This window comes from Tenebrio molitor, chromosome 8, assembly GCF_963966145.1.
Source record: "Tenebrio molitor chromosome 8, icTenMoli1.1, whole genome shotgun sequence".
NCBI classification, from domain to species: domain Eukaryota; kingdom Metazoa; phylum Arthropoda; class Insecta; order Coleoptera; family Tenebrionidae; genus Tenebrio; species Tenebrio molitor.
In genome coordinates this window covers 3,353,124-3,375,101 of record NC_091053.1, presented here as the reverse complement: position 1 = coordinate 3,375,101, position 21,978 = coordinate 3,353,124, and the positions used below count along the sequence as shown (strand labels likewise).

The following is a 21,978-nucleotide window of genomic DNA, read 5'->3' as shown; positions in this document are numbered from 1 at the left end:
ATCCCTCATAATATGCAATAAAATTTTACGACCTACAACCAAATTGAGAATACAATACTGTCGCGAGCAATAAATTTTGGTCGTCAAGGTCATTCTTTGACGCAACGGAAAGTGCTCTAATGTGAAACGGTCATAACCTCTAATAAATTCCTTTGGTCTTGTCTAGACCTTGTCAACTTTTTGGAAATCCCAACTGGGTTGCCACCCCAGCTTCTGACACGTCCGTCTCTAGCAGGGAAATAATTTTTACTCTGTTAAAATACGATATTGGGGCCACAATTTTGAATATTTAGAATAAGACTTTGACATATTTTTTTGATTGACGTTTTATTGACATTGGCCCTAATTAAGCAGGCAAAATTTTTAATTTGTGATAGTAGCGGGAAATTTCAAAATGACCTTGACAACCAAGATTTAATGCTCGCAACTGTACGTGGGTACTTTTAAAACGCCTTTGAAAATCGTTTGCTTATGATGTTCATTAATCATTATTCATTATGTATTATAGCAACAATGTAATATTCTTATCTGTAAGTGTTATTGTTGTGCTTCCTACAAAGTCCCTCAATAATACACATTTCCACAAAAAAGAATGTAATATTTTAAACAATATTTTTATTTTTATGTTGTTAATGACGTTAATGTTAAAATTTCTTTTTATCAGTTTCGTACAGGATAACATTCTGCTCTACAATGTATGTTCATTAATTACAACTCATTGATAAGCACTTGTTATTTTTTTAATTTTACAAATTCCATTGTTCATTTTTTCATTATTCTACGATCAATCAGTACCGACGGAGTTTGATTGTTTTTTAGTCCAGCACCTTCATAATAGCTCCCACTCTCGCACGCTCTCCAGAATCAACTTTTTCATTAATAGCATGAAAATATTATTATTAGAAAACACGTCCACCCACATCATCGTCTTTTTTGTGGTATTTTTATTTAAAAATTAATTAGGATTTTTATCTATTGTGTTATTTTTTATTGCTTTTTCTAGCCTAATCCTTGCCCCTGCTAAGTTTGTTCCACAATAAATAAAAAACTGGTAGAGCGAAAACGTGCAGATATTTATTTTTTCACCCTATACATTATAGATGACATCAACTTGTTTCAAAATATGTGCACAAGTACAAATAAAACATGCAAACTGTTATAATGAAATGGTTAAGACAGTAATTTATAACATACGTAAATAATAACGGTTACCATTAAAATAATCATGAGCAGTACATCAGACAGTAAATAATGAAACCAGGATGTATCAACTGAAGGACTTCGCAAGTGTCTTCCTCCCTTGTGACGTATAATGTACTCCGTCCACCAAACTGCTGTCTCCACCGCTGGCATCTGCTTATCGAATGAAAGTTGCCGCACTTCCTTAATTTTATTTTTAAATCTAAAACAACACAAATCTTGTCGACATCTTTAAATTGTCAAATCATTACTTTTCGTTTTTGACCACTTCATTAATGCTTTCTTTCAGCAGGTCTTTTGTAAGGGTTGCAGGATCAACGCATACTCCAATTCCTAAATCAACAGTTCTTTTAACATTCCACGAATTATCATTCATGAATGGTATTCCAATCAGTGGTACTTCCCTATAAATAGCTTCTACAATCGACTGATACCCTCCTTGGTTCATAAAGGCTTTAATGTTTGGGTGCGCTGTAAAAAAATGTCACTCAAATTAAATTAATGGTGACGGAATTACCAATGACATCTTGTTGAGGAAACCATTTTCTCACTATAACGTTGTCAGGTATTCCGGTTAAATGGTCAGACTCCCATTTCCATAAAATCTTGTATGGTAGCTCTGACAAGGCTTCTAAGATAACATTCTTCAGTTCGTCACCAATGATTGTGCTCTTGATGTTCGAACCGAGGCTAAAATAGATTGCACCTTCGGTGGCGTCATCTAGAATTGTTTGTAAATCCTGTATGACTTCGAATTAGTCAATTACATCATACATTTTACTCAATTTACCTGGGGTAGAGGTCGTTCGGTTCTGATGTGTACTGCATCAAGTTGGACTATTGCAGGTACATCGGGTCTTGGAAGATGTATCAGCGGGTTTGTGTTGATCAGAAGCAGGTCAACACTTTTCTCCAAGTCACCTAGATATGGCATACTCTTGCCGAAGTACTTTTCGGCTATTACTTGAGAACGTGGAATCATAACATTTCGATAGTAATATCTGGACAACAAGTTGAATAAAGTACTTTGAATCTTTTGCAACAAGGAGAGGCTGTTTGTGTCGAAGCCTAAAATGAGATCAGGATATAAGACTGGATGGGTGGGGTTACCAACTCTTTCGTAATCTGGCGTGGCAACTCTCACTGGTGCCATACCGATAATCGGTGCCTTAAATCTTGCAGCCAAGCCATACATGACTGGATGGAAACATTCTATTAAAACCAGATCAAACTGTTTACTTTGGTTGCCAATTAGTTGTCTGAATTCTGTACTGTTCAATTCACTTTCGGCTATAAGGTCCATGAAGCGGAAGATTACATCCCATATTTGTAAAATATTTGTATTGAACAAGATGTTTTCGTGTGCCTTTACGATGTCGTAAGTAAATCCGACGTCTATTTCTGTTAAATTTGTTAAAGTCGAATCGTTCAACGGATTCGGTGTTACTACAGTAACTTGGTGACCTTTCAAAGATAGTTCTCGCCAGATCGGTTGATAATTTATTTGGTGACTGAACGAAGGAAACATAAATACTCCCAAAATGTTGGCGCATTGCACGTAATTGAGTAAAGAGAAAAAATAAAGCAGGAACGAGAACATTATGAAACACTTTTCAGGTTAAAGTGTTGTAGACGTTTGTTCAATTAATATGGTCAACAAAGAATGACATAATGGGGTAACAGTATAGGTATTTTAGTTGACGTTTTGATGAATGTTTTCGACAAAGATCGATTATGTAACGACTCTTTATCTTTATGGTTGGCTATTAAACGTACGCTGTAAGGAAATTGTTTTTTGATAAATTGCCAGCAATTTTGTCGATAACTTTTTATTAATTTATCATTCTACAGAGGAATTGTTAAATTTTTCAAACCTCGCCTGCTCGGCTGCGCCTCGGCCAGAAAACTCAGACTCGGACGAAAAAGGTACACTTTTTGGCCTGGATAATATTCTGCCGTTATAACAAAGCTATTACAGCACTCAAAATAGTGCGTTAATAGGTGATTTGAGTGCTACAATAGAGCAATACAATTTATATTTTCAAGGTTGGGAACTTTCAATGTCAAACATCAAATGCCAAATGTCAAATCATGCTAAACAAACGATATAACAATAATTTCAAATTGGAACTTTCAAATGTTCCACTGTAACATTTTTGTGTTACCAACCACCGTAAAATTCCCCAAATTTTAAAAATGCGATTTTTCTTTTAAAAGGGCCATTAAACCAATCAGTTATCTTTCGAAGTTTTGGAATTGAATCCCACGATATGTACTTCAGTATTTTTATTTTTCAAAATTTCTTTTCGCAAAGAGCTTTTCTTTGTGCTTCCAGAACACTCAACATTGTTCTAGATTCAGAGACTTGTTTGTTACAAGGATATTTTGTTGCAAACATGGCACTTCACATTTTCGTTTTTTACCCTTCGGAAGTCTCGCGCAATTAATGTTTTCCTGAGCGTTTTAATCTGATATTTCGCTCGAGTTTGGTAGTCTATAACGAGGACGACAGACTTATTCTCGCAACAAGTTAGATAAGTTAAGAACTCAAACAGCTAAAGACGTTCTAAGAATTGGAAACTGCAACCAAAAGCGAAACGGTGGAAACTGGTAAATGTTTTTTTTTATTACAATGTCTGTCCAACTTTCGCGCACCGTAATAATTATTTATGTGAGGCGCGGGCTTTTGTGGGACGAGTGACGAAGGAACGAGTCTCCATAAGCCAGTAAGCCAGTAAAACAAATTAAAAATTTGGATTCTCTATTACGTTACTTTTAAAATAATGATCGGGATGTTGCCGTTGAAAATAATAAAACTCTTTCTAGATATGCATTATATTTAACTTTATTAATTTATAATTCTTTTATAAAGTTTCATATGAACTGGATAGCTTTCCAAAATAAATCCAAAACAATTGAAACTAATTTACCACACTAAAAGTTATATATTCATATAAGTTGTAAACCTGTTCGTCTTGAATTGGATTTATTTGGTTAAAAGTTAGTAATATAATAATAATAATAAGAAGAAGAGACATGACACTTGTTGAAAAGATCTCCAGTAGTAGATTATGTAAAGTTTGAGCATTTCAAGTGCCGCTCGGTCATGTCTATGATACTTTTTTAATAATTGGACTGTAATCCTTCTTATGTCAAAATATTAAATTACACATTACTGTATAATACAATATATTATCCTGATATATTAAACGTTACATTGTAAAAGTAATAGTTCTCCGTAAATTACTGTAAGAAATACAAAAGACCAGCAAAATTGACAGTGTAAAAATAATAAAATATGATAAATTTCATACATGAATAGAAAGTTCACGCATTCATTGTCTAATTTACTCATATGTTTTTACATTATCGTATTACAAGTTTAGCAGGTTATAAATATTAATTCAATTATCTACTATATATAATATAATAATATAATATTATGTAATAATTTTATTTTATAATAATTTTGTGTAAAATGTAATAAAACTGACATGCAACAGAGTATGGCTTGGATTATCTTATATAATTGATGGAGATTCATCCGAATATGATAAATGGGTACTCGCACCCTTCTCCTGCATATCGTCTACAGCAGACCGCATAATACTGTATACAAGCGTAGGTCCGGCGTCGTCTTCCTCTTGTTCGCGTCTATCGTCGTCGTGTCGAATCGAAACGAAGAAGAGGATCGGACGTCGTAATAAAAGCTTAAGTAAATAAGACCTATGACTAGAAATAAATAATAAATAATAATAATAATAATAAATAAATAACGTAGCAATAATAGTTTGATATACAACGCTATATTACAATTTGTAAAAAACTGCATCATCAAATGATGAAAAAATTATTGTACAACGAAATAATTTGATCACCAACATGTTTACTGACTAGACTATGTCGAAACTTTGGGCGAAAGCTAAAAAATCGTCAAAACAACCGTTTGGTCCCAGCATACTAATGTTGGGTGAAACACAAACCAATAAATTGGCAAGATCTCAGACTATGCAAGTTTGTTCAAACTCTTTTTTTTTTGTTTGTTAATATTATAATGAGTATGAGTACCGCTTTGGTTCCATATGCTCAACCTTAATTTTGTAATAAATGCCATACACGTTATAAATTATGACTAGAACCTACTCCCTACTCTACTCGTAGCTAAAATATATGATGATGAGTGGATGTGTAAGTGGGCTAGATCGACTAATAAAACGGAAAAAAATGATTCCATGATTAAGCGCCTGTTCATCTTTTAGCATCTAAAATATAAAAATGGACCACCAGATCCCGACAATCACATTTTCTGTTCCGTCCAATGGAAATAGGCGATTACGAGAAATGGTCAAATTTAAAAGTTACGTCGCGCGACGAATTTATCATCAATCTTCAAACGAACGAACATTAATAAATCTGTTTCACACGTCATTACACAGATATTCATGTATCACAGAATCAAATGGGACATGGTCTTAAGTCGAGCATCATAAAGCAATGCTCGGTGCACGAAATATGATCTAAAACAGTCGTTTTTGCCGCTATCCTATTATCAAAGCAGCCCTATAATTCTTATTAATTACATCTTAGAAACAATTTTCTGTGAATACAGATTTTAGCGTAGTCTCCTCACATAGAAGTGAATTATCAATTAGGTACAAATTATAAAGCACGGGACACGAAATGTCGATTCATTACAATAATTATTTACATTTTAATTATTATCAACGCTTGTCAGACCCATTTTACCAATTCGGCTTTTGTCGTATTTTCATTTTTATTATGTACACACAACATCGAAAAGAACAATGTAAATTTTGGCAAAGAGATATGTACCCGCTCGCGGTCACCCAGCGGGCTTAATTTAGTTCAATTTATACTATAAATTGCATTAAAGTAGAAAAATATATTTTGTTTTATCCATTATTAAATTGTTATTTACACTCTATAATAACAAACAATCAACGTCTTTTTTTTTCTTCTAATTTATACAAATCGGCGATTTGGTGAATGGATCGTACAATTTTGAAAAAGTTCAGGTTCCTCTCGAGTACGTACGTTCAGTACAATATAATAAATAAGCTCACCGTTTAAATTTGACAATTCTGTGTTTTACTTTTTTTTTTTTTGGGTTAAAGTCTCCGGTAAATTCATTACACGTGTGCGATAACAGTTGATGTGATTGTCCGAATCCATTTGAATCGACAGGTACGTTTCTTGCCTGCGACAGGAAAGGACCATACATTTTGTATAAAATGGTGCAATCGAATGGACCCCAATATATATACAGCATGGGATGAAATGGCTTGATAGCGAGGGTGCGGATTTGTATCCGCTGCTGACGCGGAACTATGAATACATATACTAATAGAAACACGATGACCGCCCTCTCACGATGAGAAACAGTTACACAAATAATTGCAAAAACATACCCTGTATCCTAGAATCACTTCGCTGCGTTTAGAGATTGATTATTATCCGCTCTTGCCTGATTGGGGAGACCATATTTTTAATGAATTAGACTAGACAGATGAGACCCACCAGTACCAAAAGGCCTCCGCGACTCCGGTGATCGCGCCACCGCATCATTATATTCATATTTATATTTAAGAGATGCACGAATTTTTGCTACCAACAATAAAACTAGCAAAAAGGCATGCAGAAGGGACTTAGTCGTAGCGCATCGAGAACGAGAAAAGGATTTTTTTCCTGAGAACAATGTGCTTACGTTTACAATCACGTTTAAAAAAAATACTAGTTGTATTAGTTTTTTTTTTTGTTTGTTTGCCAAGCTAATGTCATTTGAGGAGGCCTCGCTTAATGCGTAGGAGATCTGGGAAGCTGTGTTCGGTGTATGTACGTTTGTAGGCTTGCTCGGGTTGGTTAATTTTTTTTTGGTAGGGGTAAGTCTCTCGATACATTAGTTTCGGGAGCTGCCACCCTCCCGTCCCGGTTAGTACTTAAAAATGTCTATATATTTACTTCCAGCGCCGAAGGAATGTCATTAGCAAGCGTGGAATGCACTACTACTACGTAAAACAAAACAAAGAAGAAGAAAACGATCAGAAACTTAAAGCGATAATAATAATTATTCAGCAAACTGCTTTCAATAAATAGTAAATGTGTGAAACGAGAAGAATCTATAGAAAAATAAAAATAATTAAGTACGTTTCACGTTAATGTGTATCAGTCGTTCTGTTAATATTGCACAATAGTATCTCAGCCGAAAAAAATAAATAAGTAAAAAATAAACCGTATCATCTTGTATATCTAAATACATTAGATTCAATAAATATTATATATGTTCACTAAATATATGTCTTAGGACTAAATTAATTCTAATCATATTAACTAGAATCCGCAGCCAGTGGCTGGATAATTTGACTAGAGTGGCCCAGCCGAGTGCCTCTCCACTCTCTCTCCCGGCCTGCCCAGGGACTTCGCCGCCGCTGCCGCCGCTCAGTCCCGCAAAGCGTCAACTAACTTCTCAACAACTATTTGGCGAAAACGCACAATTTGCATTTTGATATATAAACTTATACATTAGATAAAATTCATAAATTGTGAACGTATTGTTCTAAAATCGATAATGACTATACCTTCATGGTATCACGACCACTCTTTGGCTATCCTAAATCGCTACCCCTAATAATTTACAGATTAATATATAGTTGGTACTTTGTAAGGATTATGTTACTTAATTTTAGTAGAAATATTATACTATTTTTTTTTTGTATAGGTTGTATTGTTAAGTATAAATATGTCATGGCTCCTTTTTCATAGTCAGAAGGGAGACCCGACATGGTACCGTGTGCCCCCATAAGTGCGACTCCGAGCCCGAGCTGTGACTAGCATAGCATCACAGGAGACATGCCTGGGCTAAATTTGGCAACTGAGCAGGCGGAAGCGCCACCCGTCCTGAGTTTCTTATTCAATTACAGATTAACACACATAAGTACTTACAACAAATAATTAAGAGTAGTCTCAAAATAGTGATACATTTCACGAACGAGAAGACAAAACGGCCTGTACAATCAAACACTGATTTGTTATTTAATCACAGCCCATTTGGAATTTCTCGAAAAGACAGACGGCGGGCGCAACCGGACTGCGTGTGCTCGGAGTGTGTTACCAGGCATGTTCTTATTATTTATATATAAGTTACAATATACTATGTGTTTATATAAAGTGGTATCTAGTATACTAGTGGCTGAGGAGCGCTACGAGCGCCGCGAGATCTGAGGGCCAAGGTTAGTAGGGCCTGTTGGCGTCCTTGGGCCTCTTCAGCTGCACCTTGAGTCTCTTCATGCCGATCTGGAAGCCGTTCATAGCTTGGATGGCTGCTTGAGCGCTTGCAGGGTTGTCGAATGACACAAACCCTGCAACATACGAGTACACATTCTACCTCTTCCCGCCTAATTACTCGAGAAATTTTCACCGACGGGGACGAGAGTGCACTCAAAAACTCACCGAAACATTTGCTCTGATTAGTGGCACGGTCAATGAACACTTTCGAGCTGATGACATTTCCGAAAGGCAGGAACATTTGCATCAGTTCAGCGTCACCGAATTCTTGAGGTAAGTGGTAGATAAACAGATTGCACCCTTCAGGTCCGGAGATGGAGCAGCCTAAGGCGAAAGAGAAATTAATCAGAGAGAAAGTCATCATCGACGTGGACGTATTGTGACTGTACGTTCAATCATTATTTGAATATCGCAAAAGATCGGGTCGTGGATATTGCAGCAATACTACCTATGAATTTCGGAGTGTTTACAAAGAAACTGGGACCAATTTCGTCTAATGTTTGCTCACACCACACAACACCAAGTACAGAGAGAGGCTGAGATTTAGCCGATGCCAACATACAGTGCATATATATAATAAAGGTAACATCAAACACAAATATGTATATAATAGAGACAAAGGAAGTGGAATGCAACATCATATGTATGTTTAAACATTTAATAATAAGTACATAAAATTTATGGGAAACATTAAGACGTTTTATGAGCTCCACTAGTAGGGGCATTGGGAATACTAATTTTAGAGTTAATTAATGTTTACGTGAGCGTTTGATATCTTACCTTCCCTCTGTGCAGGAGCAACTGCTGACATAGGTTGGGGAATGGCCTGCGGGAATTGGCCATAAACCGCGGGGTAAGCTGCCGACAAATATAAACAAATCACACCCATACTTTACCACTGATGCAACCAAACATGCTTCAGTAGGCATGTATTCGTATTTTTCAGTAACCCTCCTTCGCCTCCCGAGAAGGTTACTCAAAAACAGAAGTTTTATGAAGTGATTCGAGACTCGGATCTTTGATTAAATCTGAACTGCGGCATCGTTCAAACCTTGTTCAAAATCCGAATCTGACGGATTTTTACAGTTGCTTTTTAAATTTTCTGCGAGACAATTCCGATATTAGATTTTTGTTTTTAATGATCCGTGATGTGGAATGAAACCAAAGAATATATAAAGCAACAACATCGAACATTTCTGTGTAACATCGAACAATTATAGGTGATACCAAGCTACACCGATACATCTATAATGTACACTGTTCACATCCACACAACCTATGTATTGTACTGAGAAGAAAACGGCCCGGACAATCGTATCGACTTACCGACTCCTGGATATGGTTGCATTCCTGGATACGCTGCATGTTGAAGCGCCGCCTCTCCATTAGGCAATCCTTGCGCTGGAATGGACAGATGTAGCGCATCTGCATTTCAGTTAACTCAGTCCTTATATTACGACAATAACGGAGGTTGGGCAGATTGTCCATCGAAATGGACAATCTGCCACGATTTGATAAAATGAACTTACGAGCTGGATACGTCTGAGGTATGCCGTTCGTGTAGACGGCTTCGGTACCTCCAGGTTGTCCGTTGGGCGTTTGTGCTGCCATGTTGAATGTTGGCATGGTGGGCGACGGTAGACTAGGTATGGCTCCGTTAACAGGCTGGCCTGAACCAGCACCTACACCAACATCTGGGTCAAAAAAAAGAAATCGACCGTCAATACACTCGGGACTGACAACGATCTACGATGGTAAAACAACTCCAAGACAAGCGAAATGACGACGACTTGTCGAGAAGTTGAGGACGATGTAATTACCTGAGGTGGGTGGCACCACCGAATTCGCCATACCGTTTAGTGTAGCATGAGGAATTTGCGTGGCGAGCGCTGCCATCGGATTTATGTATGTTCCTTGTGCTGTCGCAGCTGCCATCAGAGCCGCCTGTTGCTGAAAGTCCAAAGAATGCTATAAGCAAAATGGAGAAGATACAATATCTGACAATTTTGGTGGTTTGCGACGTTCGTTGAATTGAGAAGAGAGAGGCTGGCGTGAGCAACAGTGGTTGGTTCCTTTGAATCCCCCGTTTCAATTCAAGGAACATTCCTTTCGTGAATAGGAAAATCGGACAGGTTCTTTAGGCCTTTACCTGTGCGTAAGCTCCATAAGCTCCGAACTGGTTGAACACGAAGGGGTTGAGAAGACTCATATTTCCGGCCATCTGCTGCATGCGTCTCAGTTGTCGTTCCTTTTCAGTATCGGCAAATTTCACTACTAAGCTGGAAGAGGCTCCCTGAAATCAAAGAACTCGTTTTACGGAAATATCACGGAACGAATCTTTGATTCGGGACGTTTTCGAGGCACGCATTATGGGTCTGTCACAATAGTGTCAATGTTAGTGGTAATGTTAAAGTTGGTTGCTAAAGAACCAGACATAGTTTCTAACAATGTTTACATGAGTGATAAGTATTTGTGTAAAGCTGGAAACGTGGTCGATGAGAGCATGATCTTGCTAGGTGTAATTTTGTGCAAAAATGGCTAGATTCGTGTGGCGCAACAGGAAAAACGCTCAGTCAAGTTGTAAAATATTTAAATGGCCATCGATCGGGCACGATGGCGAAGTGAGTTCGGTTCGCATAACGTTATCCAAAAAATGTGTAATATAAAACGTCTAGAAAGCAGTTTGGAAGTAAATCCGTCGTTGATCCTTTGAAGCAAATCAATTGGCATGGCCCGAGGAAAGGACGAAGGAAGAGCAAGTTGGACGGTCACAATCCACCCCTGACAAGAGTTTTCCCTCTCTCGCTCTGCCGCTCACAAATCTATTAGAAATCGTTAAATCCCGGCTCGGTTGAAGGGCGCCATCCAATTCCGCATGTCTCCTCATCGGATCAGACCACGGCCGAAGAGACATTCTGTTATTGAATGCCGCGGGTTAGTGCGGAGACCGGCCAAGAATCCACACAACCCGTCAGAAATACCGACCAATAAAATGTATTTTGAGCGGGGGCGGACATCCGACGCCTCCGACAAATTAATGGATTTACGCAGACGCGTCGCCACCGAAAAAATATATAATATTCGTTTCGTGTTTCGCAAGTGACACGTTTCGAATTAACCGAAGAGCAAACAAGCAGTTTTGCGAGCGCAGGAAATCCTTGAATAGTTTTTAATTAAATCCGACGAGCGGAACTCGGTTAAGAAATAGAACTCTGGTGCAAGGAGAGAGATGTTTAGAATTTTAATGCGAACCGAGGATTGCCATTTCAATTTTCATTACGCTCATTTCACAAATGTCAACTGACACAATCACTTGGCGGCCTGTCGCCAACAAAACGTCACGAAGGTGTTCAATAAAACATCGATGGGGTTCGATTTTCACTAGGTGAATTGTCAGATTTTATGTATTTTATTCCCGGGCAGTGAATTAGTTTGATGCGACACGCTAAAATCGTTCGCATCACGCTAAAATCGTTCGCAGCTAGCGAGCAAGAAATGCATTCCCAAAGGGAAATCCTCTTTACTTGTACTTTTCACTGTCGTTGTTATTGTAACGTTATCCTTTTTTATCGATTTCGATTTAACGAACAGGAGGTCGCTTATCCGCACTCCATTGAAACACTTGTATTTCGCTTTTATGATGTGGTTGTATATTGTGTTCTTGCATGATCAAACAACGAACATGTTCCCGATAACATCTAATTAACCTTCCAGTCAGCCCTTCCGAAAACATCCCTCTCGCATTATGAATAATGAAGTCATGTCTAAAATCGGAAAGAGTCCTTTAGGAAAAAAAAAACTCCGGAGTGTTTTCAGGCGTGGGTTAATTCTCATACAAATTGAATAAGGCGTCCCATTAAGTGCGCAAGAATGAAGTGACCCTGTGGGTACAATATTAAACATGCATGAAGCTGCTTGCTCTCAGCTCAGCTCTTTCTACTATACGGGCTAATGTAAATTACGTAGATTACGAATTTCCCTAAATTTCCCATCTAATGACTGTTTTATTTTTTTCCCGACATTAAACTTTCGCTCCGTATCAGAAAATTGTTTTTCGAGCGTAATCGGTTTTACTAAATTACACCGTCGGCCCCGGCTTACGCTAATCAAAGTTTATTATTTCATGCGTGGAAAGTTCGAGATTTATCGAGTGGGAAACGTAAATTGAATAATCCGAATTCAACAAAGAAAGCGATTACTCTTTGATAAATCAAAGCTGCGACACGTGCCGTCCAACCTGACCCATAGTTTTCTCAATTTCGTTGTAGGTCGTAAAATTTTATTGCATATTATGAGCGATTGACAGGTACAATGCAATTATACAAAATGTACAATACAAACTAGAATTTATAAGCCTCGCAAGTTCTTTAACTTAAAGTACCATAAAATTTTACGACCTACAGAGAAAACGAGAAAACTATACTCTACCCGCTCTTTTCGTCGTTAAAAAGTGTTGGAATTAAATGTGTTGTGGAATTTTCAACACGTACGAGATAATTAAAACCGTTGGGAGAATATTTTTCATCGGTTCGGATACCGAATCGTCAATCAAAGACATTATCGGGGTGACAGGTACGCAATTACAAGCGTTGTTGATTAAAAAAAAGTCACCGTTTAGCGCGAAGCGGGCACGTCAAAAACTTAAATTGTCGCGCGGGGCATTTCGACAATCAAATCGTGTTTGCGTCGTTTCAAAAAACCGTTGTTTACCTTGCCGGAAACTGCAACGTTTTTTCAATTTCATAAACAATTGAGTCGGTCGAAAAAATTAATAATGCATCGATCCCATCACTATTCGAATAGATGGCAATAGGAGGAAACACGAAATCCCGACGTGGGATCGACGAGCGTTGCTAAATTATTTACGTTTTGCACAAACGCAGACAACGTAATTGCCATGCTTGATTTCCTGTTTCGCAGAGTACACGGAGTAACTGACCACCTGTTGAAGATGGAATGCTAACAGTTTTTCGTCGCGGTTTCCAAATCCCCACATCTGTTTCCCGAGCAGCCCGTTTCCACGTGTGAGAATCCCAAAGCGTGTTCGGAATATTCTGGCGGACCTTTCTTGGGTCGCTGCCTGAGATTTGAGGTCAGCCGAAATGTTACCACCTCGGTTTATGTCGCGGTCAACAGATATAAAAGTGGCAAGGGAGAACACTTAACTTAAGCCGATCAACTTTAGACAAATTGGTTTGTTCAAATTGTTCGGATGCAACGTTGGTCAAGCTTTTATGGCAGAAAAAATGCAGACGTTTTATAAAGTTGTTGAATTGATCCTTTTTGATTATTGTTTTATGCATCAACAAATACAGGGTGTTTCTGAAATATGTACATTAATTTTAACTGATAATAGAACTCGTCAAAAGGAACAACTTTTCCATCTACCATTTTGCCGAAAAACGATGTTTAATTCCAAAAAAAAATTGGAGAGATTTTTCACTAAAATAGTCCTACGCCACTAAATACTGCAATGGCTGATTGAGATCAGCGCTAATATGAAAAAAACATCCATTTTCATCCAGAAAACGTGTTTTAACGCAGAAATCAAAATTCAAATATGTAAATCTACCCGTATAGCAAAAAATCTACTTCGTAAGAATCTGGTTGTTTCACGTTTTTAGGTAGCTTGGTTTTAGAGATATGAACGGTTTTAGCAAAATCTTTCCTATTTTTTTAAGCCATTACGCAACGTTTTTCGCCAAAATGGCAGAAAGAAAAGTTGTTCCTTTTGATGAGTTCTATTACCAGTTAAAATTAATGCACTTATTTCAGAAACACCCTGTATATTGGTAAAAATATTTTATTACTCTAATTATTGCAATTACCAACATTGAGGAGTAATTGTTACGTATCCCAAGTCAACATTTTGTAGTGAAGTAGAGAATTTTTCCTGAATGGAAACTTGCTCATTATTTAAGCTTATAACAGAATCTTTAAACCTTGAACCAAAAAGACGGAAATATTTTTCAACCCTTTTATTTTTAGTTCTTCTTGTAATTTTAATGGGATGCGATGTTTTCTACGTTTATGTCAGCTATTTTCATTAGATGACTGGACCAATCACAGTATCCGTTGAATATTTTACATCCACTCTCTCAACACCGGAAGTAATTTTGAGTCTTTTGTTTGTACTACCTATTCTTATAATAATTTATTATTATTATAAAATGTAGGAGTTGACAGTTCGACCTCAACTTCGTCTCGGTCTCAATCCCTGGGCTTAGCACAAAAAGACTCGCTTCTACTCTTAATGATACAGCGTGATCAACAATGACTGAATCTGTTGGCAATGAAACAATTGAAAAATATTGCTGGTTTTTTGCCTCGTATTTGGCACTGACCGGATGTTTTATTTGACACGACATAAAAAAAATAGGTTATGTCTGTTATGTTCATGCTATTACGTAAATCAACCTTTGACGGTTAATTTAAAATCTGGCTGTCGACAGTGTCAAAGCTGACAAGTGGAAATGAGTTTAGGTTACAGTGGTACCAAAATCATTCAAATTTGCATTGTTACCAACAGATTCTTGATCACACCGTATATTCTACTATTAACTTTATAAATCAGTCAACATGCCCGACTTCACATTTGTCAAATTTAATTAAAATCATTGTGGAATAATCAATAATAAAACTAAAAAAACTATGGGGAGCATGTATTGTTGGTTGCATTACAAATTTTGCTATACTCGTAAATCACCTTGTATATTCTACATATTTTATCAGCTGTAAAACTTTTGTAATCTAGAATACTCTACGCATTTTTATAGGTATGTAGAAGTATTAGAAATAACAGAGGCCCTAACGTGGAGCTTTGAGTGATATTTATTGATTTGTTCTTTTGTTGTTGTCGATTGATTGATTGATTGATTAATTGTTACTTGTCCTCTTTTACGCATCACTCATAATTACTAAATACGATATTAAAAAAAAGTCATAAAAGTTCCTATGGAGCTTTCCACGACAGTCATTAATCGTCGGCGGATATTCTAGTAAACAAACTGACGGTATCTAGATTTCCCTCCATTTGAAAATCTCCACTTTTCCATTATTCATAATTATGTCGCCTGTTTAGCGTCGAATAAATCGCAACACTTCTCGAAATTATTTATCTTCTTTAATTGAGTGCCGTCACGGCCGCTCCGGTTCCGCTCTTTGATCGACTGATCTCGTTCAGTAGGTGTTTCGCGGTTGTAAATGGCGCTACGCGAAATTGAAAAAGGTTAAATTGCAAGCAGACCAGTGAATCACATCATGTGAAAGTGCACACCCCGACACGAAAACACCCGGATCGGGGGCGTATATCAGCGTCGGGCAGGTTGATCCGGTCAACTAATGAACTGTAATCCTTCAATAATGAGCGGCGGAGCGGTACGCGTCGATGGGCTTTAGTTTTGGCGTCACTTCCTCCGCGTCCTTTTCGTCCCTCGAATTCAACACACACTAACACGACCGCCTCAACATCGGGGGTATCGCCAAAATATATTTTCGAAAATTCCTTCCTACTCTAGATTCGACCGATCACTTTGCTCACTAGTGAGAAAATATTTTTTCCTCACTAGTGGTTCAATTGCCATCTTTGCTCACAATTTTCAGTGACCACTGAAACTCAATTAGTTTGAATGGTTCGTCTAAAATGTTGGGGCGCCCTCCGAGGGGTGTACATTTAATTACGCGGGAGTTAATTAAGGGATGCAGGTGTAAACGCGTCTTTTACAAAAACTGGAAACCTGACTTTGTCAAGAAAGCGAAACGAGCTCAGTATTTCTGTTTCGATTTAATTTAGCGCTTTGTCGCTCGAAAAATATTATAATTACTTGGCGCTTTTGATCTAAATGTCGTTTTAATTTGCCGGTGCATGTCGTTTCGTTCGCTGTTTGGGAAAAACAAATATCACGTTAAACGAACGAAATAATAAATTATTGTGTACTTAATAGCTTCAGCAGGAAATTAATTAGAAAGTATCAAAGAAAATTACAGCGATAGCATCTTGTCACTAGGAAAGACGATGTTCCACCCTCGAGGGGTTTAACTTTTGAATAATAAATTACGAGACCCACGTAACTAATTTTCCTGAAAATAAACACAAGTTTTCCTCCAAATTGTGTCAATTTAAATTCATTTTTGGTGTGTTTATTTTTGTATCCTTTGTGTTGTTCAAACAGAGGGCCCGGCAATTTTCTTGAAAACACGGTAATCACTCCATCCTTAAACACACTGAATATTACAACATTTATTTAATTTATTTTCTCCGGTGAGTATTCACTCTATTGGTTGCTTGTTTTTTCTTTTGCATTTGAAATACTAAAAAATCGCGTGCAAGGGAAATTCTATGTGGAACTGAGTTTTCAATTACACCAGTGGATTTTTTTTGATGTTGTAAAAATAAAATGCTATATATTTGGTGGAAGTTCTCTCGTGAAAGCGATCCTGTGTTAGCTTTTGTCAATTATGTATTGTGTCTCATGTCGTTTGTTGTTTCTGATAACAGGCAAGTTTTTTGCACGTAAATATTTTTTTGAGCAAATGTTTGTTTCCAATTAAAAAAAATAAAAAATCAAACAATCAGACCGTAATTAATATGGCTCGTGTATTTTAAAATCAATGATATTTTTCGACGAAAATACAAATTTAGAGACATGAAAATTCGATATATCGGGCCTTCAAATAAATATATATTTACAGTAGGCGTAGGCGACATTCTAATTCTGTTAACAGTGTAAAGTAATTTTTGTAGGTAACCAATTATTCTCCGGAGTTACACAGGTTACATAGTAAGCTTTTTCCCAATTTCATATTGTCATAAATATTTTCTAACCTAATTTTATTTCGTTAAAATGTCAGACGTTTCTTGTGTCATTTTCTACGCTGGAAAAATGTTGCAAACAATTGAATTTCCATAGGTTGCTCTAAATGTAAATTTATTTGAAGGCCCGTTAGGTATATGTACAGATTCGGTTTAAAACAAAAATGTAGGTATCATTATTTAATTCAATTTTAATTCTATCCTTGAAGTTGGCGGAAAGTGAGAATTATAAATGAAAGAGACGAGAGTAAATTAGATCGTGCCGTTATAGAGTTTGTAAAATTTTTATTAGACGGGTGTATAATTCTTGTAACCAATTAAAAGGAAATTATAGAGTTTAAGTAATAATACCGTAATTAGAAACCCGTGTAGGTGCTTAGGTTAATGAAGTAATAGAGCCTTTATTAACTGCCATTAAAAGTTCCAACGACGTAGTTAATGTAACATCTTTTAAGGACAGGTAAATCCTTTCGGAGGAGCAACATCTCGGATCCGAATCTCTTGTTCGTTTGCGAAACCGTGCTTTGGAAACACTTAACAAGCAGGTGCTCCATAAATCCGTTAATAGAGGGATTTTCTCGTTAGTTGGTCTCTATTTTGAAGTTGATCTGGTTTTATGGAAAGTCAATTTGAACATACAACACGGCCATTAATAATCTAGCAGGGTGTTTGTCGAGGCGTTTAATGGAAATGTTCGATGGCGCCGTTAGTGTCGATTGTTGTCGAAGGTGAGTGCGAGCAGGGGATTAAAGGTAAAATGTTTACACAGCAAGAAGGACCGTTCTATACGGGAAAATTTAATTATAACGTAGGCGTTCGTCGAGTGGTTGGTTGGTACAGTTCGAAATTGAATGCGGTTCGTGGTGCTAAACAGGCAACGTTCTGGAATTGCTATGCAAGTGTTCTTCTCCTGGTTTACACTAGGTGTTGTAATTGCTTCATTAAGTTTCACCACAACGGCGTCACACGATTGGGGCGAAACATGTGCATTAGACTTGAGTGTGACGCGATATTGTTCACGATTATAGAGTGCCATTGGCAGCTGTCCGCACTGAACACAATACCACTTCAGCGGCGGTGGCCGCAGACAACACCGAACCGCCCCACAACCGGCACCGGTCTGGCTAATGCCGACCGAGTGCTGTCGATAAGAAATCGGAGCTTACAGAGAGCTTTCCCGAAAAAAATTGAGATTTGGCGAGAAACGAGAAATTCTTAAATTAAAAAATAATAATAATAATTTTATTTTTCTATATACGAATTTAATTTGCACCATGTCCAGGTCAGAGTTAAGTAAGCAATGAAGCAATGACAATGGAGTAATAACGGAAGGCGGTTTCCCCAGTGACCACCCATCTAAATATTGACCGCGCTCAGCGTTACTTAGCTTATCTGATCAAATGATTATGAATGCATACAAGTGTAGTAGGTCCGCATATCCATTAGGTTGAAATTTAAATTTGTTTATAATAATGAAATAATTCTATAATATAAATACTATAAATCAATTACAAATAATCAATAAATTAATTATATACTGGGTGAGTGACGAAAAACCTTTGACGCTGTATCTTGCTTATTTTTATCCGATTTGAAATGACAAATGATATGAAGTACATAGTTCTAAAAACACTTATTTTTTTCGACATCTATTTTTTGACAGACGATAGTCAACTTTTTTTTTTAATTACACTGTATATTTTTTTTATTTGTTCTTACAGAGAATTTTCTTCTAATTATCGGTAGGTATATTAAAAGAAAAACCATTTTAATTGAAAAAAAAAATTATAAATAATAATAATAATAATGACTTTATTAAAGAGAAAAAAAAAAGCATACAAGACAATATATAAAAAAAATACAATAAAAAAATTTAGACGAACAAAATACATACAAAGATGTGGCGAAGTGTAGCAACAGCTATTCTACTTAATCTCAAAGAAAAGAAGAAAAAAAACGAAACAATTAAAAACAAAAGTAAAAGGGGAATAAGAAAGTTAGATAACTAAGTAATATACAAAAGAAGAAAAAATCCTATGTGTATACAAATAAAGAAAATATTCTTAGAGTGTGTTAACAAAAAAAGTCAATTCACAAAAATAATGCTTAGTGTAAAAGAAGACAACTAAGACAAGATCAAATAACCAAATTTATAAATAATAAAAAATCTATTCTTGTTGGTCAAAATTGCCTCCATGATGTTCCAAACACTGTCAAAATAAATAAGCACAAATCTTGATTTGTTGTATATACAGGGTATTATCTATAAATTATTGTCGGGTCAAGCCAGCTTTGGAAAAAAATATTATTGTGCCGCCTTTTTTGAAACAGATGCCCAATTATTAACTGTCATTTTTGTTTTATTCGCACTTTTCACTGCAGTTTTCGTTCCTTATATTCGTTTTATCACAGCTAATAACACTAAAAATTTGTATTTTTCAATACAAATTGCAAATACGTCTGGTTTTAGAGCTAAATAACCTAACCTGAAAATGTGACATTCAGAATTTACCACATATAAAGCGGCTCATTCAAGATTTGACAAGTTTTCATAGCAAGCTGGACCAGACAATCATTTATAGATACAATGTATAATAAAACCTTTTATAAAAAATATATACAGGGTGTTAGTAATTGGTTGGGAATACATTTCAGGGTGAACTCCTTACGAAAAATGTGGCTTAAAACCTAAATGAAGTTTTTCGTTAAAATGAGTAGTTTTCTCAAAAAATAAAATGTAGTCCACTGTTGGAGAATTTCTCTAATTAGTTAATTTGTCTGCCTAAAATCGCATTAGTAATTTTAAAAAATTCAACTTTCCACGTTTAAATTTTTTCTTTAAACCATTATTAAATCGTAGTATTTCAAAAAAATACGGATATGCCAGAATACGTTTATTTTTATTTTTTTCATTTTTTTTTGAAAACTACTCATTTTAACGAAAAACTTTATTTAGGTTTTAAGCCACATTTTTCGTAAGGAGTTCACCCTGAAATTTATTCCCAACCATTTACTAACACCCTGTATAAAAGAAAAATTTCTCAATGACATAAAAACGGCATCAATTAATTAGTTCTCGACTTAAATTAATAACAGTAAAGATCGATTTATGCCACTCTTTTGGGAGCGGTAAGTCGTCGTGTTCGTTTTTCTTCCTCGGCAACTTAATTACGCAAGATTTCGCTCGGGATGAGAGAGCTCTTCTGCTTAACAGATTTTCGATCAAATGCAAACAAGAACATCGCCCGAGTGGGATGATGTCGAAACTGTATACGTATATCCACCCAGGAAGTCCGCCTCAGGCGTCGATTTTAACAGTGGCATGGAAACAGTTGATACGTTCGCCAGACTTCAGTACATCACCATCAAACTTCTTCGATAATATTTAGAGAGAAAACAAGCTAATTTGTTGAGTTGCGCACTTAATCCTAAAGTACTCGTGACTCTGTCGAGAATACTTAGCAGGATCATCACTTAACATGATCGGCCATCCCAGAAGGAGAAGGCTGTGTGGTCGCGTCGCATAAGCCATTTATAAACTCCAACTCGGGCTTTTAGTTCTAGTTAGCTGTTCCCTTGTTTCTGTTAACTGACATAATTTTCCTCTTAAATGCATTAAGTGTGGAAAGTGAAGGAATGAGAAAGTAGCTGTTCGTATTCGAGACGTCGGATGACAACTCATATTTAATTGACAACGTCGCTTCTTTTCGCCCACGAGAGCTCGACGTTTGTTTATAACAAGCTGCTTATCGTGTTGAAAAATTGAGCCGAGACAGTTACTGTCATCACTAGAACGGACGGAATCGAAGAAAAGAAACCTTCGAAAATTTAACAAAATCGTCAGAAATAATCAGATGGCTATTATTCAAGAGGATGAAAATTGCAACACGAGCCGTAGGCGAGCCACGAAAAAAATTACTGTCACTAATTAATCGCATTGATAGATGGCTCGAAGACGATTGAAAAGTGGAAAACCAAAAATGAAAAACAAACACGTACTGTGATTGGAACGATGCTGTAGAAATATTTTCTTTACATCTACTGCATTTGACTATTTCGCAGAGGTGAGTAGTGACTGAAAATTGAGTTTATTTAAGTGAATACAGTGATAACACACGTCGTGAAACTTGTTTCACAAAGCAAGAGGAAATATTTGTCTTATGCAACGGTTATTATGACGGAGAGAGCGCCAAATTTCTGGTATGATTAAGGTGAACTAATTCCATTATTGAAGGACAAGAAGACGTTTCCTAATTGACGCAAAAAACACCAAAAACCAATTCATGGTTTTATACACCTAACGAACGTCGAAACGTGAAATGAAGGAAAAGGAAACTGAAATAATAAGGGATATGATGAGCTGTTTCCTTCCAATGTCAAATTATTACCCTCCTTATAGCCATAATTTAAGGTAACGTGCCTTGGTAATGGAATAAATTGGTGTCGTTTTGGATACATCCCGACATTGGGCACTTATTATTGTTATTCGGAGGCAACATCTAATGATCTAGATTCTAGATTAGATGAAGTGTATGTAGCTCCTAATGCAGTTCGTAAAAAATAAACAAACAGAAACGACTGAATGTCACGGAAAGATAACAGAGACAGAGTTTTGTGCAACTCCATCGAGTCGACTATAATGGGTGACATACAGGTCCATTCTG

General features: G+C 36.6%; 2 protein-coding genes across 34 annotated transcripts in view; both read right to left on the bottom strand.

Moving 5' to 3' along the window:
• Nucleotides 1-335: 335 nt before the first annotated feature.
• LOC138136672 (UDP-glycosyltransferase UGT5-like) lies at nucleotides 336-3,755 on the bottom strand. 2 transcript variants are annotated; one of them, XM_069055944.1, is made up of 4 exons: nucleotides 1,991-3,751; nucleotides 1,718-1,940; nucleotides 1,452-1,671; nucleotides 336-1,402 (listed from the first exon to the last, which is right to left on the bottom strand). In XM_069055944.1, the coding sequence occupies exons 1-4, from the start codon at nucleotides 2,798-2,800 to the stop codon at nucleotides 1,171-1,173; spliced, it is 1,485 nt and encodes a 494-aa protein (XP_068912045.1). In that variant the 5' UTR covers nucleotides 2,801-3,751; the 3' UTR covers nucleotides 336-1,170. The 2 variants fall into 2 exon arrangements, with proteins under 2 accessions (XP_068912045.1, XP_068912046.1); XM_069055945.1 differs by having other exon boundaries at nucleotides 1,320-1,671; nucleotides 1,991-3,755.
• Nucleotides 3,756-4,029: 274 nt separating this feature from the next.
• The window catches only part of bru3 (bruno 3), a 379,483-nt gene continuing 361,534 nt past the window's right edge, over nucleotides 4,030-21,978 (bottom strand). For 19 of the 32 annotated variants that reach the window (XM_069055413.1, XM_069055418.1, XM_069055409.1 and 16 more), the window contains 7 exons: nucleotides 10,652-10,795; nucleotides 10,323-10,470; nucleotides 10,032-10,196; nucleotides 9,829-9,927; nucleotides 9,283-9,360; nucleotides 8,668-8,826; nucleotides 4,030-8,576 (listed from right to left, as the gene is read on the bottom strand). In XM_069055413.1, the coding sequence (XP_068911514.1) occupies nucleotides 8,449-8,576; nucleotides 8,668-8,826; nucleotides 9,283-9,360; nucleotides 9,829-9,927; nucleotides 10,032-10,196; nucleotides 10,323-10,470; nucleotides 10,652-10,795 (921 nt within the window). In that variant the 3' untranslated portion in view covers nucleotides 4,030-8,448. The remainder of the gene's footprint in view (nucleotides 8,577-8,667; nucleotides 8,827-9,282; nucleotides 9,361-9,828; nucleotides 9,928-10,031; nucleotides 10,197-10,322; nucleotides 10,471-10,651; nucleotides 10,796-21,978) is intronic. The other 13 variants (XM_069055426.1, XM_069055395.1, XM_069055425.1 and 10 more) reach the window with 11 other exon arrangements.

What these genes read in the sequence shown, in the direction of transcription:
- LOC138136672 (XM_069055944.1), bottom strand. Translation starts at nt 2,800, where the DNA reads ATGTTCTCGTTCCTGCTTTATTTTTTCTCTTTACTCAATTACGTGCAA. An exon ending in CCGAACGACCTCTACCCCAG is followed by an intron (nt 1,941 to 1,990) that starts GTAAATTGAGTA and finishes GAAGTCATACAG; the next exon opens with GATTTACAAACAATTCTAGA. An exon ending in GAAGTGGTCAAAAACGAAAA is followed by an intron (nt 1,403 to 1,451) that starts GTAATGATTTGA and finishes GTGTTGTTTTAG; the next exon opens with ATTTAAAAATAAAATTAAGG.